General features: G+C 44.5%; 2 protein-coding genes across 2 annotated transcripts; one reads left to right on the top strand and one right to left on the bottom strand.

The window, feature by feature from the left end:
• Positions 1–521: 521 nt before the first annotated feature.
• LOC129837198 (delta-like protein A) lies at positions 522–6,858 on the bottom strand. The gene is made up of 11 exons (XM_055903149.1): positions 5,827–6,858; positions 5,411–5,713; positions 5,071–5,131; positions 4,700–4,957; positions 3,824–3,884; positions 3,557–3,687; positions 3,129–3,298; positions 2,749–2,965; positions 1,784–2,600; positions 1,551–1,674; positions 522–1,427 (listed from the first exon to the last, which is right to left on the bottom strand). The coding sequence occupies exons 1-11, from the start codon at positions 5,878–5,880 to the stop codon at positions 1,422–1,424; spliced, it is 2,202 nt and encodes a 733-aa protein (XP_055759124.1). The 5' UTR covers positions 5,881–6,858; the 3' UTR covers positions 522–1,421.
• Positions 6,859–12,707: 5,849 nt separating this feature from the next.
• On the top strand, positions 12,708–17,320 carry LOC129837192 (rho-related GTP-binding protein RhoU-like). Its single transcript, XM_055903135.1, has 3 exons — positions 12,708–14,411; positions 14,712–14,770; positions 15,515–17,320. The coding sequence occupies exons 1-3, from the start codon at positions 14,159–14,161 to the stop codon at positions 16,010–16,012; spliced, it is 810 nt and encodes a 269-aa protein (XP_055759110.1). The 5' UTR covers positions 12,708–14,158; the 3' UTR covers positions 16,013–17,320.
• Positions 17,321–17,544: the final 224 nt, after the last annotated feature.

Below are 17,544 nucleotides of genomic sequence, written 5' to 3'. Positions count from 1 at the left end.
AAGGAATCAAACGTGTAGAGAGAAAAAAAATGTTAAAAGAATCATCAATGGGGAAATAAAAAAATCTGATTTTTGAAGAATTTGACTACAGATATCATCAAATATTATTGTAGATGTATTATAAAGCATATTCAACAAGAAAAACATTTGGATAAGTTACATTGACTGGGTGTTTGTCAGTGTTCTGAACTGAACATTCATCAATAGTTTTCCTTGTTTCTTGCTTCATTATAAGGCTGTTTTTAAAAAAGCATTAGTTTGCATTTATCACATTTTTCAAATCGGAGTAGGCCATCTAGCGTGGGGACATTGTTTTTTATGAATAGCCCCCGTTGGTCTCCACGGAAACACTTTCAACTCCTGGCAGTGACCAACAGCATCGGCATTGAATAGCCCACCATGGGGTAGACAGGGGAAGACAACAGATGTTACTGATTAACTTTCCTCACAGAACCCAAAGAACGGCTAGGCATGGGCTGACAAACCACAGTCACACACAAAAAAAGTTGTACTTTCAATTATATTTATTCATTAAAAAACAGTAGCAGAGGCAGTAACAATAATAAAATGTTGTACAATCCCTCTTACTTTAAATAACATTTCTTTAAAACAAATTCCTTGACCTGAAGTGCCTTTGCAAATATCAGCATTGAAAATGTATTTAAATATTCATAACAAACATAGCAAATATACAATATAATTAAAAAATAATAATACAAAATCATTAAATTAAATTAAATCATACAACTTTAAATCATACGTCTTTTTTTAATCATCCAACTTATTTTTATTTTTTACAAATGGACAAAATCCGTATCGAAGCAAAAAAAGATTTTAACACAAAGTGTTCATCTCCAAAAACAATCAATACAATGTCATAAATGGTTCGGGGGGCTTTGAAACAACACACTTCAGTTTTACACAGTGATATAGTATACGTAGTACAGTCCTCACAGGTCTAGAGATTGGATCAGAATCCATGTTAACCTCCTTGTGAAGGACAGGCCAGTATGGCCAAACATCCACCTTTTGATGCAGTTCATGTGCTCAGTAACGGCTTGTTGGGCTAAAGAAAAGGGCTGGGTGCAAATGTTGCAAAAACTTCAAACCTACGTGTCTGTTACAACCAAAACCGAAGACATCGTACATCACCTCTATCATGACCTCTATCATGTCCATTTTTCGATCTCGTTATAAAAACTTTGCTTGAGGTCGCTTTGAAAGGTAAAATAAGTTTTGCCCCACCGATTCCTAACCCACAGGCCTGCACTTATTTTCCAGTAGAGAACCAGCTCACTCTGAATATCAGTTAAACGTCTCAGTATCAGCAGCAGTCTCAAGGCGGGACACCTCCCCCTAGGGTTAGAGCAGCATTTAAAGGAGTATAAAAACTCTCCCATAGAGCAAATTGGTGGCTTGCGTTACACCTATGTAGACAAGAGAGAAACAAAATGGACATTACTTGTTGTTTACAAAGCTCCTAGGGAAATGCAGTGACTTTATCAAACAATTATAAATGAGGAAAAGTGAAGAGAAGTATCCAAACTCACCTCAGTTGCAATTATACATTCGTCCTTCTCCTCCGACATGACAAACACGGATTTGTACTTGGTGTCTGCACATGCAGACATTTCTGGAAGTTTAATTTCATTTCTTGAAGTTTCTGATGTGTCACTGTTGGAAGAGAGACAACGATCCATATTAGTCATCTGACATTCAAATTATATATTTAATTTTTTCATGTTATATGATTACATATATTATCGTATTGAGTGTTCTTTACCTTTTTAAATGTTTGCTGCGTTTATTTCTGCACTCCTCATACTCAAAACTCGAGTCCAGAGCTTGGCATTTCTCTTCGCAAGCTGAGGCCTCCAAGCTCAGCATCGACTCTTTGGCCACCTGCTCGTACTTCACCTCATGCACAAGGTTATAGTCCGCCGGCGGGTGGCGGCTCTTGTAGCTGCTCCGACACGATGGTGATGGTCCGTCCATGTCGGCATCGCTTCCGAAGTCCATTTTCTTGTTGATGTTCTTGACACCTGGCTGTGGCCCGAGCCCTACGACGCTTACCGATAGGTCCTTATCACTCCGGTGACAGTTATTGGTCAGGTTGTTTATGGTCTCACCTTCGCCGACAGTGGCATCGCCCTGGCTACCACGCAGCACCTTGTTGCGGATGCAGCCAACCAGCACTGCACACCCTGCTAGCAGAAGCAGCACCAGAGCTGTCCCAGACCCCACCGCCATCCAGGGGATCTCCGAGCCTCGGATAGCTGCATGGTCTGGGAGCAGGAACTGGCAGTTGCGGCCACCGTAACCAGGCACGCAAGCACACACATAGCGGTTGTTCCTCTCGTGGCAGGTGGCGCTGTTGTGGCAAGGGTTGTGCTCGCAGCGGCTTATGGGAGAACTGCAGTTGCGGCCCGTGTAGCCCGGGGGGCAGGTGCAGGTGTAGCCGTCAAGACCCTCCTGGCATGTACCACCATTTTGGCAGGGGTAGATGGAGCACTCGTTGCCACTGTGGTCGCAGTTCATGCCTGTGAAGCCATCGGGACACTGGCACAGGTAGGAGTTGACGAGATCCACACAGTGGGCACCTAGTGTGAGAGCAGAGCGATTGGGAATTAATGGGTGGTCAATAATGTGGGGGCAGGCTGTAGTCTGAAAGGTACCTGTTTAAATTTAAAAAGTACATCAATTGGGATCTGAAAACACCTCTGTGTAAGTTGTTCAATTAGCCCTTACCATTGGAGCATGGGCTGGAGGTGCAGTGGTCAATCTTCTTCTCGCAGTTGAAGCCAGCGTAGCCGGTGGGGCACTGGCAGAAGTATCCGCCATCAGGGTTGTCGGCACAGCGGCCTCCGTTGAAGCAGGGACCATCGGCGCAAGTCATGGCGCTCAGCTCGCAGGTGTTGCCGTAGAAACCAGGAGGGCAAGCACAGGCATGCGTGTTCTCCATATCCTTTGAGAAAATATTGAAACATAAGCTTAACAAATACATTCCTCCAAAATGCACTAGATCACCATCACAACAACAGTGCTATTCATGATTGCCCACATCTTCCTAATCTTAGTTGTAATTGAGTGTACATTTTAACACAATGATGTAATTGTACAGTACTTACAGTGCAGCTTCCTCCATTTCGACAGGGGTTCAGGGTGCATTCGTTGACCTCAATCTCACAAGCATCCCCAGTGAAGCCCGGTCTGCAGGAACAGGTGTAGCTCCCCTGGCCAGTGTTGCTACAAGTGGCTCCATTCATACAGGGCTTGTGGTGAGTGCAGTAGTTCAGATCTGGAGGAGGACAAGCAGCACATGTGGATTAGTCCATTAGTCCCATTGGAACATATGGCAGAACAACAACAGCAGCAGCCCAGCTAATGTCTTTCTGCCACGCTCACACTTTTTTCTTACACTTTTTCACATTTTCTCTCACAACACTATCTCTTTGTCTCTGTTTGTGTCATCTCTCTAAATCCCCCCCTCACCTCCCTTCTCTCTCTCTCCCTCCCTCTCTTTCCCCTCCCTCTCTCTCTCTCTAGTAGGACTCACCTTGGTTACAGAAGAGGCCTCCCCACCCCTCCTGACAGTTGCACTGCCATGGCTGCTGGCAGGTCCCGTGGAGGCAGCCTGGGTAACGGATGCACTCATCACAGTACCGCCCTTTGAAACCCACTCTGCACCTGTCACACAATAATTACAACACATTGGTTAGAAACCCACTCAAGTTTCTCTTTATTTCACAGATTATTTGTGAAAATATTAACTGAGGAAGTGTTTTAATACATGAAAATCATAGTTGTCTTTTCTCTAACTTACTTGCACTCCCCAGGCTTCTCACAAAAGCCGTGTTCCTCGTCACATCCTGGAAGGCAGAGAGCTACAAAGGAGACAAGCACGGGGTAAGAACCATGGCAAAATAAAAACACTTCTTACACATATGCTCTTTGTTAAGTTTGGCTTTGAGCAACAAAAAAAACCTATTGCTTAAATCTGAACAAATTCATTAAAAGGGGGACAACTAAACCCATTAGCTTTTTTACCAAAAAAAAACACAATCTCCTTATCACGGTGGAAGAATATTCCGTTTAACATAGTGCATAGAGACAATGGGAGGGTGCACACAGCAAACTCTCTCTCTCTCGCTATCCCTCTTTCAGTATAGGCCCCTTTTTCATCGCTGTGGGTCAAAACTCTTTTATTCATTCTGTGCACACAACTCCCCCTAATGTCTCGGATTGGGGCAGATAAGAGTGGACAGCTGGTGAGTATGTTGCCAGTGCGCGACAGCTGCTCCATTGTCTACTCTCTCCCCGCAGCTGCCCACTTCAAACAATAGCTCACCCGCCTAAACCAATCAGCGGCCAACCCACTCCAAGAGTAACGAATCGGACGTAGCATGTAAATTTATGGCACGCGTGAGATTATTCCGAAAACTTTCCTCCGCCCGATTTGAATAAATAAAGTGGTCGTGTGTGTGGGAGTGTGTGGGCGCGTGGTGTTTTCGTACATGTTGCCTCAATTTTAAAAGGTCTATAGCCACGCCACCTAACATAAAAAGTTACGTCTATTTAGCTACCATAATAATGTTATTTGACATGAAAAAGTGCCTATATGTAAAACATGAATAACAATGTTATATCATAGTTAGTCAAATATTTTCCCCAAAACACCTGAACATCAAGTTTCACTTACGTTCTGTGCAGTAATGGCCTTTCCACCCGGCGTCACAGACAATCTCTCCGCGCTCTCCACAGGTAAAGTGGCCGAAGGCATCGTCTCGTGGGCGACAGAAGACCGAGCAGCCATCGCCATAGTAGTGCTCATCACAGACAAAGCGGTAGGAGTACTTCAACTCGGTTCTTCCTCCAGTATGCAGGTCCTGAGACCAGTCATCTCCCACCGTCAGATGTCTCTGGGTGGTCATTGTGCTGATAACACGGTCTGGGTTTTCTACAGATGGAAATGAGAACGGAACTTTATCAAAATGTGTGTAAATGTAAGTTATCCTTGACCTCACACCACGTAAAGCCAAACAACTGTAGGACAGTGTATATTGATTCTACCTATTGAAAGATCGTCTTTGGAGTCGGTGTGCAGAGCTTCAATGATCAGCGAGAACGTCCCCTGAGGATATAAACAAACAGCATCATAAGACAGGTGGCCAACGGAGATGGGGAACGAGATAGGCCCATCTAACATGTTCTCTGTACTAGAAGATAAAATAACATTTCGAGACGATAATACAAACATATACAAGACGAACATGTTTATGTATACGTTTAGTCTTTAATAGACCACTCTATATAAATGAACCAACTTGTACTCACGGATTTTTAAAGACCTCGTGACTAGAGGTTTATATGAATTACTTGTTTATGAATTAACCCAAGGCAGAGTACTCACCGGCCATGTGAAACCGAAGTTAATTCTGATGGGATTGGTGAATGAACTGTCAGACATGGCTTCCGGAACTTGGAAAGAGTTTGACCCAAGAACAGGCGTTATAGCGCCGCCGTAGTTACAAGGTGGCTCTGGTGATGCGTTTGGCTGATAATGTTTCAGACAGATTCTGAAAAACGTTTTACATTCACACTGTTGCTGATAAACTGACGTCAACCCTCCCTTGCAGCAGTTCATGTTGCCCTGAACCCCTTTCTTGTTCAAAAACTCCTGCAACTTCAGTTCGAAAACTCCTGAACAAAAACCCTGTTGAAATAATTTTATTTATTACACAATCATTAACATAGGTTATGTGATGTAAAATCTTGAAATGGTTATCAATTGAATAGTACGGTAACTGTGTTATGTAGTTGTCTTACCTTGCATATCAAGACGAGCATAACCGCAACTGTCAGAAGAATAGCGCGCCCCATATTAAATAAATACAAATAAATAAATAGGAAAAAGTCTTGGAGCGACTCAGCTCAATTTAAACTCAATATACCTCCTTTCAAATCATGTTCTGTGAATGAATCATTGAGCACGCTTCTTCTCTTAAGAGGTCTTCTCATCCGTTTCTGGTGTCAGCCACGCCGATTTCATTCATGTCCAAGAAACAAAAAGTTAATCCAAAATAGATATTGGAACTGCCCTGAACTGTCCTCAAAATTCCGTTACAATGCGATAATCCCACTCCAAAAATGTTTAAAAAAAAACAATTGACACTGTTCGTTCCCTGTTGAAACAAAGAGGGCAACAAATGTAGGAAATTGCTTTTGTGTGACGTGATCTATCCCAAGGAAAGAGTTGTCACTGATCCAACATACTTCCCCGACACCTTCTTCCTTCTTTCCTCAACATGAATTGTGCGTCTGTCTTGAGTGAAGGCCGCCTGCCGCCAGTTTTATATGGGCCGGCGCATGCTAGGGTAATAAGATGCAAATGAGCTACCCCCCCAATCTGGCTCAGGGGATCACAATGGATACCTCTCCAAGCCCCATCGTCTCAAATCACAAGCTAGTATTGGGTCAGAAAATTGAAAATGGAGGAATGTCTAAGTATTCCAGCAAACTGTATGGGACTGTCTCAGCAACCTGTCCTGGAATGACTCACTTTCCACAACATTAGAGATTGAAAAATGTAGCACATAATAACAAAACATAATGGCCAATTGATTTATTCCAGTTTAAACCAGATTTCAGTTATAACTATATATCAGTATTTCACATTAATGTATTGTACAAGTCTGCCTACACTTGGTGTTTAAGCTTATTTACACATGTAGATGAGGTAGTTAACTTGTATATTTTTATGTTAGGAAGGAAAACAACATTTATGTTAAGAAACATTTTCAGGGAGAGCTCTGAAAAAGCCAAAATATGTGGCGTGCCATGCGTAGTGTATTTGTCAAACCCTGACTCGGTTGATTGTGCAGCATAACTCCACCCTCTTCAAACATTTTGGCATTTCTAGTTGTGGGAAAATCGAATACTTTGAATTTAGGATTGAGTAATGAAAACATTCTCTGGCAGGGTGTGTGGTGAGGTAAAGTAGAAAAAAAACATTTGTATGGGCACAGAGTTTTTCATTCACTTTTCCTTTTTTCATTCTGTGAGGCGAAGAAAAGGTGTGTGTGTGTGTGTGTGTGTGCGCGCGCGCGTGCACGTGTGTGTATGCGAGAGAGAGAGAGAGAAGGAGAGAGACATCCGCGTGGCCGTCCTGAGGGCACTTTGTTATTGTGTGCTGAAGGAATAAGTTTGCTCTCCCTCTCTCTGTGCGCTCAGCTGAATGGTAATTCCGCAGCACCTGCTCTCCCCTTAATATACAGTGAGTGAGCTTCCTTGGGCGCGCGGCGCTATCCGCACACAATTACAATGTACCCAACATTTAGAAGAACGAGCCCCCTCCTGAACAAAACTCAAACAGTAGGTCAAATATATATTTGGGTTTTCCCTCTTTGCTCGCATATGCAATGAATACTCTCTTTCTGTGTCCACGATGTGTTTTTTATTGAACCAAACTTAAGGCAGACTATTATTCAAGTAGGCCTACTTTTGTGTAAAGGGAGGCAGAGTGGGGGTGGGGTATAGGGGTCTCTCTTAATTAGGTCGTTCATTATAAGTGTGATTTTCTTTTGGATAATAGCCATGGCCTGAGGTCCATAGTTACCATACACAGATACATTGCGTCACTGCTAAGATATGCAAGTCGGGGGGGTTTAAATTCCCTTTTATCGAACAGACAGAGTTGTTGTTGTTGTTGTACCTGTTTTCTATCCCTATTGACAACACAAACAGCCTATAGACAGAACGAATACATCGGTGTTGTTTGTGATGAGCTGTGCTGTGATTACGCAAATCATTCACATTTATTTCACAGTAGAAAGGGCGTTGTTTTTGCGTTAAAGTCTCTGAATAACTTTTATAGTAGTGTTCATTCCGTTTGGGTTTGTCATTTCTTCTCGGTGGCCATGACCCAGAAACAGCATGATGCGTCTAACCATTGCACAACATTTTTACATATGGAACACTTTGGGCAAATAAACTGCGCAGTAGTTATACATGAGAAACTGCTTTCTCCATTGCACAAAACCCACCCCTATAGGCACCCATAAGAACTTCCCTCCGCATACATATTTGTATTCGGTTGCCTTGAGTTTGGCAAAATGCCCCCTTCTCTACTTTCTACCTTAATTATTTTCCAAAAATGATGGCTACGGGGGTGACTGTTTAACTAAAGTGCTACTGTAGGGGGCTGTTGTAGTTTAACTCCTGCCCACCAGTAGCTGCTGCTAACAAAAAGGGTGACTCGAGGTCTGACTATTCATCCATTCTCTGTGCTTCAATTTTCATTGATTCTGAATGCACGGGTAGCCCTTGGGGATTCTCCGTGAAGGGCCACGACACGCCTTCAGACGCGGCCAGACCCTTACAAGCCATCTGCCACTACCCAAACGTCGTTTTTTCCTCTTCCCCCTCCCTCCTCCCCATCTACCCTCAAGCGCACGGGTCTATACGCCAGTGTCCACTGGCTGGCTCTGCCTACATTGAACTGGAAGCATGTTAAAGAACCTGTAACGGTATGGCTATGCTGGGCCATATGGCGAGGGGAAGCCAGAAGTTTTCGTCCCCGAAGAGTAGACACCACATGGTAGCTCATGGGAACGTAAACACGGCGCGCATCACACGATATCGATCATATGAAGTGGTGTGGAGAATATGATTAGCTTGAATGGGGGGATTGGTGCCTGTTACCAAGTGATCAATCGACGTACTATTGATTCTTTCTGAGCATTCAGACTGTTGGCACGATTCACTTCGGCTATTTATTGGTTCGACCAAAATCGTCTATTTTCTTTTCCAAACTTTCATCCAGGCTATAGCTTCTGTCTCATGAAATATAAACGTTGTATGGTCGTTCTTCAGCACAGAGAAGATTGGCGACTGAAGGGCAACTTTATATTTGTCTTATCAGGGCTGAGAAAGGCCAATACCACCAACTCATCTTCTCTGATCGGGGTTCTCTCCATTTCCATCATTTCTGACCCGCCTGTTTACCTGCTGAAATCCTTGGACTCTGCAGGAGCAGCGCGGCCTTTGTGTCCAGATCAGATTACTATGGCCAGCTGCTTGAAGGGGGGCACAGGCCAATCCATGGGTACCCCCTAGTCGTGCTGCTGTCACATTTGCATATGTTGTGGCTGAGGACGGTGCTGGGCTTAAGTTCGGGGAAGAGTGCCGCAATAATTACGCGGTGGCCCCTGAAGACGCACCCGCGCGTGTGTGTGGCGCGAGTAAGATGTGTGGGTCTGTGTGGGACAGGAGAGAGGGGGGAGGAGGAGAAGGCGTCGAAGTTTTTCAAGGAGCAGTGGCCTGTCGCGTGCCAATGTTTATAAAAACACATCTGCCACGTTCCCTCGGGTAACGCCCATGCGTTGGCGCATCTGAGCATATGCGGTCCCTATGCATAAATCGATAATTCAACATCTGATCATTTGTATGACACATTTTCACACACAACAAATACTCATGGTGATATGTGATAGAATCAGTGCATAATCAATGCAGATATAGTGAAGTGAAGTACATGGAGTAGAAAGTAGTTTTTGATACCCCCCAACTCTTTAGTGTTGATAACTCCAACCATGGCATGGAAATAGGGGCTGATTAATTATTGTATCATTCTAGTTTAGTTCTAATAGGAATTACACCAGGCATGAACTTTATTGCTTCTGAAAAAACTATGTGGAAAGTATGGCTGTAGTTTTGTAAAGATGATCATTTGTAGTACCTCCGACATTTTTTCCGTCTTTCTCATTTCTGAACCGGTGCAATCTGGATGCAATTGTCTGCCACAATCTATGAATAGAGATACCTTGTGAATGGGAAAGTGACACCTCTCTCTCTCTCTATTTCTCCCGTCGCTCTCTATCTCTCTCCACGACATCTGCCCAGTCATGAACAGATGTAGGCACCTGCGTTGTCGGCCCACATATGCACACATGTCCCTTTCAACCTCTCTGGGACCCGGATCAATCACAATGGGATAGACCAAGGGTGTGGTAACCAAATACTCCCGATCCCCCCAGGACACACGCTCTGTTAGAGGCATTGTCACAAGCAATATCATGTGGCCAGGTCAAGCAATCTGTTCTAAGACTGTTCATTTGAGAGATGGGGTTTGTAGCTATGTAATAAAGGGGCTATATAGAGTCTCTTGTTGTCGTTGGAAGTTGAAGTAGTAACACTAAGGCGTTTGATTTTCTCATGTTTTAGAGACTTGAATAGAAAAGCATAGAGAAGCAATGGAGCTGTATTCAGCCTAGTTTATCATGCTGATCTCCTAAATGGCAGTTTGGGTAATTCTGGAGTGGCCAAGCCAGTGGCAGCAGCAGGCAGGTGTTAGTTGTGGTTCAGTAGAGGAGGCTGAGGGGAACAACAAGGAACAGGGCGGGAGCAGGTTAAAGACAGAGGAGGGTTTTGTTCTATGAGGATGAGCGGGAAAAGTAGCCTGAAAGCCCACTGGCAGCCCAAGATAATAGCGATAATAGCCCTGTCCCTATCCCTCAGCTGCTACTGGACAGAGGATCCAAACACACCTGTTGTCTTGTCATCCCCATTGTGTGTGGATAGCTAGCTAGTGTTAGCACTACACCTCAGGAATGCTCCAGCCCCTTCCCTACTGCACCACGACCATTAGCCTCTGTCCCAAGAGGGAGCAGGGGAGCTTGGGTGGAAGGTGGAGGGGGGTGAGGGTAAGCTAGGCTACGTGGTGCGGAAACCAGCAGGGGGGTTATAGAAGGGTGTATGGTGAGGGGGGCCGGTTTAGAAGCAGTGTCCTCTTCATAAGGGGTTCCCTCCAGGGTCTGTCCAGAGACCCCTGTCCTAAATCACTGCCCCTAGGGGGAAGGCCCTCCTTTGTGAGGAGATGGGCCTGCAAGCTGGGATGCCAGCTGCCACCTCTGTAGCGTCACAGTCTCCACTATGACAATGCTTCTCTCTCTGGTCACACTGGCCAGGCCAGTAGAGCCCATTAAATAAAGGATTTCTAGGGACTCCTAGAAGGGCTGCAGGGCCACAACATGTTTTTTTTGGCTAAACGTTAATGATGACAAACTACCATGTGGGTTATGGTGTATGACATAATAACCTCTAGTGATATCGATTCTCTCTCTGTGGTGAATAAAATGGAGTGTCTGTAAAGACAGACGAGTCATGATTTGGATGTTATTACATCATGAGATAATCAATAAAACAATGCTATACAGTGGTTTCTGGAAGCTGTACTGAACTAGGGCTGTATTGACTGTTGTCTTATTTCTTTCATTGACTTGAATGGAGTTAAATGATAAAGGAAAACATTTAAGTTTGTAAAGTAACCATTACAACACATCAGAAAAGCACAGAACATTTACTTACAGTCAAAACTATATTTTGGAAGGCTGGTGTATATCCCAAAAAGCATCCTCTGATTTGAGACTTTGAGACTAACAGCTGGTGAAGAAACACTGAAAACAAAAGTAATAAAGCTTATCGCATCCACTAAATTATAAAATGACATTGAGTGTACCATAAGTCTTCCTCACTACAATATTAGAGGTTATATAGCCTAAAAGTGAATGTAATATAAAGTACAGCAGATCTCCAATCATGCTCATATAAGCATTTAGGCATTTGTGTATGATATTCCCATCCATAGCTCAGTGAGTTTGTCCCCCCATTGTATGGAGCTCTAATGGTGATTCTAATGATGCCTTGTCCATCTTTGATAAAAAACAGCACGCCCCTCATTAAAGACCCAGGGCTGGTTCTCATGGCCCTCTCCCCCGGCCCCGGAGCTGGGTGGACAGCAGGCGCGGGAGTCGGTACAACACCGTGGCACACGCCTGTTGACCGAGCCACAAAGCAAAAGCGTGTGACACTCACCGCCCCAACCCTCTCCCCAACCCCCGCCCTGGCCCCATTGTCCCCCAGGGTCCCGCAGCACAGGCACAGACAACCAACCCCCCCACCTTCTCTCTATCCTAAAACCATACCCCCTCTTCCTTTAAAATCAATTTTACCAATCAGCTGATCCCTAGCTCTCACACCAGCAGGAATTTTAAGACACACCCTCCAACCTCCTCCTCCTTTTCTCTCCCCCCCTCCACCCATTCTAATAGCCCACCCCACCGGACCCCACCCTACCCGACCGACCCTGGGAACATCAGCTGCTAAGGTGGAAATCCATCATTGTGTGTAAGAAGGTTCCCCCTCTGCACATTGCACAGTCATTACCATACACCATACAGGGGAGGAGGAGGGGTTGGGCTTTAATTCACTGATTCGCATGCAGACAGTATTTCTTGGGAGGGTGGGGCCGGGGCTGGGATAGCTGGCTGAGGATGGAGATGGGGCAGGTTGGTTTGATGGGGATGGAGATGGTGCTGGTGGGGGGGTACAGAGGGTTTTACGGCTGCCGGGGTCAGGCCTGTCCTGGGAAAGTTGGATTTTCCATTTAAATCAGCACATGTTGTGGCCTTCTGGTGGCTGCGTGAATGCCTTACGCTGACAGATGGCCGCGGCCCATAACTATAGAGTCCGAGCGCCCGGTCCCCGAGGGATACAGAGAGAGATGGAGAGATGGAGCGAAAAGGAGAGAGGGAGAGAATGCGTCGTTCAGCTGATCCCATCAAAAAGAGAGTGAGAGGGTAGAGCACGAGGGAGGGATAAAGATAGGGAAGGAAGGCAGGAAGGGGGGGGGGGGGGCCCAGAGCCCCTTAATCCCAATCCCTAAAATTGAGTAAATATATTTGCCAGCTCTGCAAACGTTAAAAGGGCGCCTGGCGCTCCCTAAAGGTTCTGATTAGGTGTCTTGTCTATCAGCTTATGGGTCTTTGGGAAGATTGTTTGTCCACGGGTGGAATAGTGGCTTTGTATGATGATGGTGTTCACAGAGGATAGGTTTATAGTACCATCTAGTAGAACTGGGGTGCTGGCTGGTCTTCAGTCCTCATTGTGTGATGCTACCTTTTGTCTTTTCACCATGACTCTTCGTTAATCCTATTAATGAAATGAAGTCATCGCCTGGTTAAAGATCCCACGTCTCTGATTTGCATATTTTAGGAATCTTCTTTGAATAAAAAGTTTAAATATCACTGTCACTGATAGACAATGAAGCCCTGAGATGCCCATCACCATGTACATATATTGTGGAAATGAATAACAAGGTCTTCCTCTACAACTATAAAATAATAGATTGAGAATGGATTTTTTATCTACTATAGTTCTTACGTTACAGGATTTTGTAAAGCAGTATATCATTCCCTGTACTCCCACTTGGTCTCACTGTTGCTCTGTGCATACTCTCACTCTCACTCACTTCTGCTGTGGCTCCACATGCAGTTTTCTGTTCATTAAGAAATGTGTTAAACTTTGAATAGCATATAAATAGTCTAGCGATAGAAATCCAATGTTTCTTTCAATTCTACAGCTAATACTCCAGTCATGATTTCACATCCCTGCCATTCTGCTAGGCCTAAGGTCTACCAAGAGGCACTATGTTGTAGTATGCCTGTGTCAGGGTTAAAACTGATGTGGGAGTCCTCATTTACTTCATGTAAGGACAATGCAACTTTGTTAGAGATAAAAACGTGTTTGGTTTGATGGGCTACAAATTCTTCTTATGTTGTTGCTAAAATTGAACGAAAAAATTAAACAAATTAATATTCGTGGACCCTATCCTTAAAAAATAGATAAACAAAAATGTGTAGCCCTACAGTGGTCTAGATATTCACCATATTCACTTGTGTAAATGACAAAGTGGATCACATTATTTACTACAGGGGATCAGAGTTTCAAAGGATCTTAGTTTGTTTCACTTTGAAAGCCCTGTGACACGCACCGCACCTCATGTGGCGCGCAGTAATCCTCTTACAACCATTAACACAACAGATGCAGAGGATGCCAATCAATAGACCATGCGGCGTGGAGAAATTTAACGGCAGTCTTGCGTTTACAGTATGCTGCACGAGTTCAGCTGTAGTTTACCTGAATTATTATTTATCTAAATTTCTATGACTTACTGACAGAAACGGACAGTCAGGTGCGTGCTGGTTCTATCAACTTTGGGATTGGAACCAACATATAGGATATCAAGGTGCAGAGACCCAGACGGCTCTGGCATTATTGAAGCGTTATTCCCCGTGGATTAGGCCAGTTATTCGACGGCAAAATGCTTCCTCAAGATATAAGAGTGCAGAAACCCCGTCGGATCTCGGATTCGGCTCCACCGGTACCACCACGGCGTGGCAAGAACAGAGACGTTCCTCTTTCAACGCGTGGGCGGTCCGGCTCCGTACCTGAGCGCAAGGTGAACTGCGTCCTCGTCGGAGATGGAGCAGTGGGGAAGACAAGTCTTATCGTCAGCTACACCACAAATGGATATCCGACAGAATACATTCCAACAGCTTTCGATAACTTTGCAGGTAATTTGTGAGAGAAATCAGAAAACTCGATAACGTGATTTATTGTTAATTTGACCGAGGTTTTACTCATGAATTGATTTATCCACATGTTGCATTTTATAAATGTTTTCTTGTTTTTGTTTGTTGCTTTTGTGTGTATTATTTTAGATCTCTCTGAATCAATAATAGGTTACTATTTGATATAATTTGATGGTGCAAAGTAAACGTCACCAATGCATAGTGCTATGACGGGTAGGCATTGAACAGGTGTCTAAATGCTGTCACCATCAATAACAAATCTGTGTACACTCTTCTTCTCAGCTATGGTTGTGGTGGACGGAAAACCTGTGAGACTGCAACTCTGTGATATGGCTGGCCAGGTGAGTCAAAGTTTTGTTTTTGAATCCAACACTAAATGAGTGTTAGTAACCTATAGACACATTAACAAGGATATTCTATTGTAGTGGTAGAGCTAACACATTATTCTTTCTTCTCATGCTCTGCTCAAAATGAGAGAAATGGGGGATGGAGGATGACACTATTAATGTAAGCCGTTCTCTATCAGTGGTCAGTAGTTTGTTTAGATTCCACAGCTTCACTTATCCCAACATAGGTTGCCTCCACATTCTACCCCGTGTCTTGGTATTCCCCTGCACACCCCTCTCTGATCCTGTGTCAGTAGTTATCACCTCCTGGCAGAATATCTCTCATAGTCGTTGCCTCCCCCGTGATCCTCAGACTTATATCGCCCCCTGTAGGAGGTTCCTGTCCGTGCCCCCAGAATCGATACTCTGGCTCTCTGTGCTTTATCGCCCCCTTTTGGACGACTCTCACAGACTTTGCTCTTCCTGACTCATGCCCAATTCCTAAGCAACTCTTCCCCTACTCCTTAATAGGCACCTTTGTAGATCTGAAAGGATTGGATAGGTGTAATAATCAATATGTCCTGAACTCAGAGAGGGAAATGGAAGTATTAGCGGACCACATTGCTAACCATCCAGTAGTCTTTTCAGAATCAGATCGACATGGTCAATAAGGCCAGGGCTAAGAATCAATTTGGGATTGGGTATCTCTAACCCTTCCACTTCCTCAACTTGAGACTTTTCCCTTCCTGTCTCCTATAGGACGAGCTGGACCGGATCCGCCCTCTATGCTACCACAATGCCGATGTCTTCCTGCTCTGCTACAGCGTGGTGCGCCCCTCCTCCTTCCGCAACGCCACCGACCGCTGGGCGCCCGAGATCCGCCATCACTGCCCCGGGGCGCCCATGGTCCTGGTGGGGACCCAGCTGGACCTGAGGGAAGACGTCCAGGTGCTGGTCCAGCTGGCCAGGAATCAGGAGCGGCCCGTGGGCACCGAGGAGGCCCAGCAGCTGGCGAAGGATATCGGGGCCGTGTCCTTCGTAGAGTGCTCGGGTCTGACCCAGAAGAACCTGAAGGAGGTGTTTGACCAGGCCATCTTGGCCAGCATCCAGCCAGCGGAGAACGTTCAGCAGCTCCAGCAGAGGCAGAGCCTGAGGAAGAAGACCCCGGATAAGATCAAGAGTCTCTCTGAGACTTGGTGGAAGAAGCTGAGCTGTGTTGTTGTGGCAGGAGAGTGTGTGGGAGGAGAGTTTGATTGAACCCCCAAGCAGCTGTTTAGGATTTTATATTTTTCTAAGCTTGTGTTTTAGTCTTTAGTTTTTTTCACTCCATATATAATATCACTCAGGAAAACAGACCTGGATCAATAATATGTTTCTAGAATGTAAATGTATTATCCAAAGACTCATGGAGTTATTTAATATCTAAAAAGGAGAAGCACTAGAAAGAATTATCATTGCTGGCAATATAATGAATGAAATGCAGAGTTTCAGCATTAGTGATACCTTATATTAACTACGGGTAGGACAAGGTTTTGTGTTCCAAGGCCTTGACGAGGGCACAACAAGTCTGAATTGATTTGAATTACCAAATCCAATAGCTGGGGAGACTACTAATGAAATGGGTGACTTCACAATGACTTCTGTGTCATTCTGTGTAACCCCCATCAAGGGTCAAAGGTCACCATTGGAGAATGTTGTGGAGGATTACGAGAAACCAGCCAGTAGAAACTGTAACGCCAAACCATAAACTTACTTTGTGTCCGCCATTTTGACAAAGTCTCTCAATGTTATTTACTAACCTATATCAGATCATGTACAATGATCGCTCTTTCAAGTTCAAGTAGTTCCTGTATCAGTTGTTGACATTTCTGGACATCCCAACCAAACACAGGTAACCCAAACCACTGTTCCTGTATCAGTTGTTGACATTGCTGGACATCCCAACCAAACACAGGTAACCCAAACCACTGTTCCTGTATCAGTTGTTGACATTGCTGGACATCCCAACCAAACACAGGTAACCCAAACCACTGTTCCTGTATCAGTTGTTGACATTGCTGGACATCCCAACCAAACACAGCTAAAGGATACTGTAGTTTCCCAGTCAGATTGACTCTAATCTGACTCTAATCTGCAGATCAGTTGGTATGGCTTTCCCCCCTGATCCCTGGTCAGGTCTGTCGTGGTGATGAATCGTAGTGGTTCTCCGGTGGAGGCCGTACGCAGCTTTCTAATAGGACGAGACAGGACCGCCTGGATTGGATTAGCTGGGCATATGGTGGCTGACCCAGTCCCCTGAATCCATCACACCTTAGCCCTGCTCTGATGTCAACCAAGACCGTCTGCCTAGGAAGACGAAGCAAGACTCAGACCCTGTCCCCCTGCTGCTGGAGCTTTACCATAAAGAGAACAGAGATCACTGGGGAACGGGGTTTATGTCACTAGAGATGCCTTCCAAAGATGCGAGATAAGTTATTTATTATTGTTAATTGGCAAATACTATCTGCAAGTGGAGATATTTCTGAAGCACGCTGAAAGAATTTAAAGGATTTAAAATAAAGTATGATAATGATAGAAAACATGAAAGCTTTTACTGATTATTGATATAAAGTTAATGATAAGAACACTGTTTTTGTCCGGCCCTAGTGATTGCTATCTTATTTTTTTGTTATAAATTAAATGTTTATTTCTAATGTTTTACATAGTTAATGCCTCCAATATTCTGTAGTACTCTTGATGTTTTATTATTGTACTGTCCCTATTGATTTACTGGGGGAGGAGAGGAGAGG

The sequence above is a fragment of the Salvelinus fontinalis genome, chromosome 3 (genome assembly GCF_029448725.1).
Source record: "Salvelinus fontinalis isolate EN_2023a chromosome 3, ASM2944872v1, whole genome shotgun sequence".
In the NCBI taxonomy this organism is placed as follows: Eukaryota; Metazoa; Chordata; class Actinopteri; order Salmoniformes; family Salmonidae; genus Salvelinus; species Salvelinus fontinalis.
The sequence above is the reverse complement of the archived record's forward strand: the minus strand, read 5'-3'. Positions and strand labels throughout refer to the sequence as shown.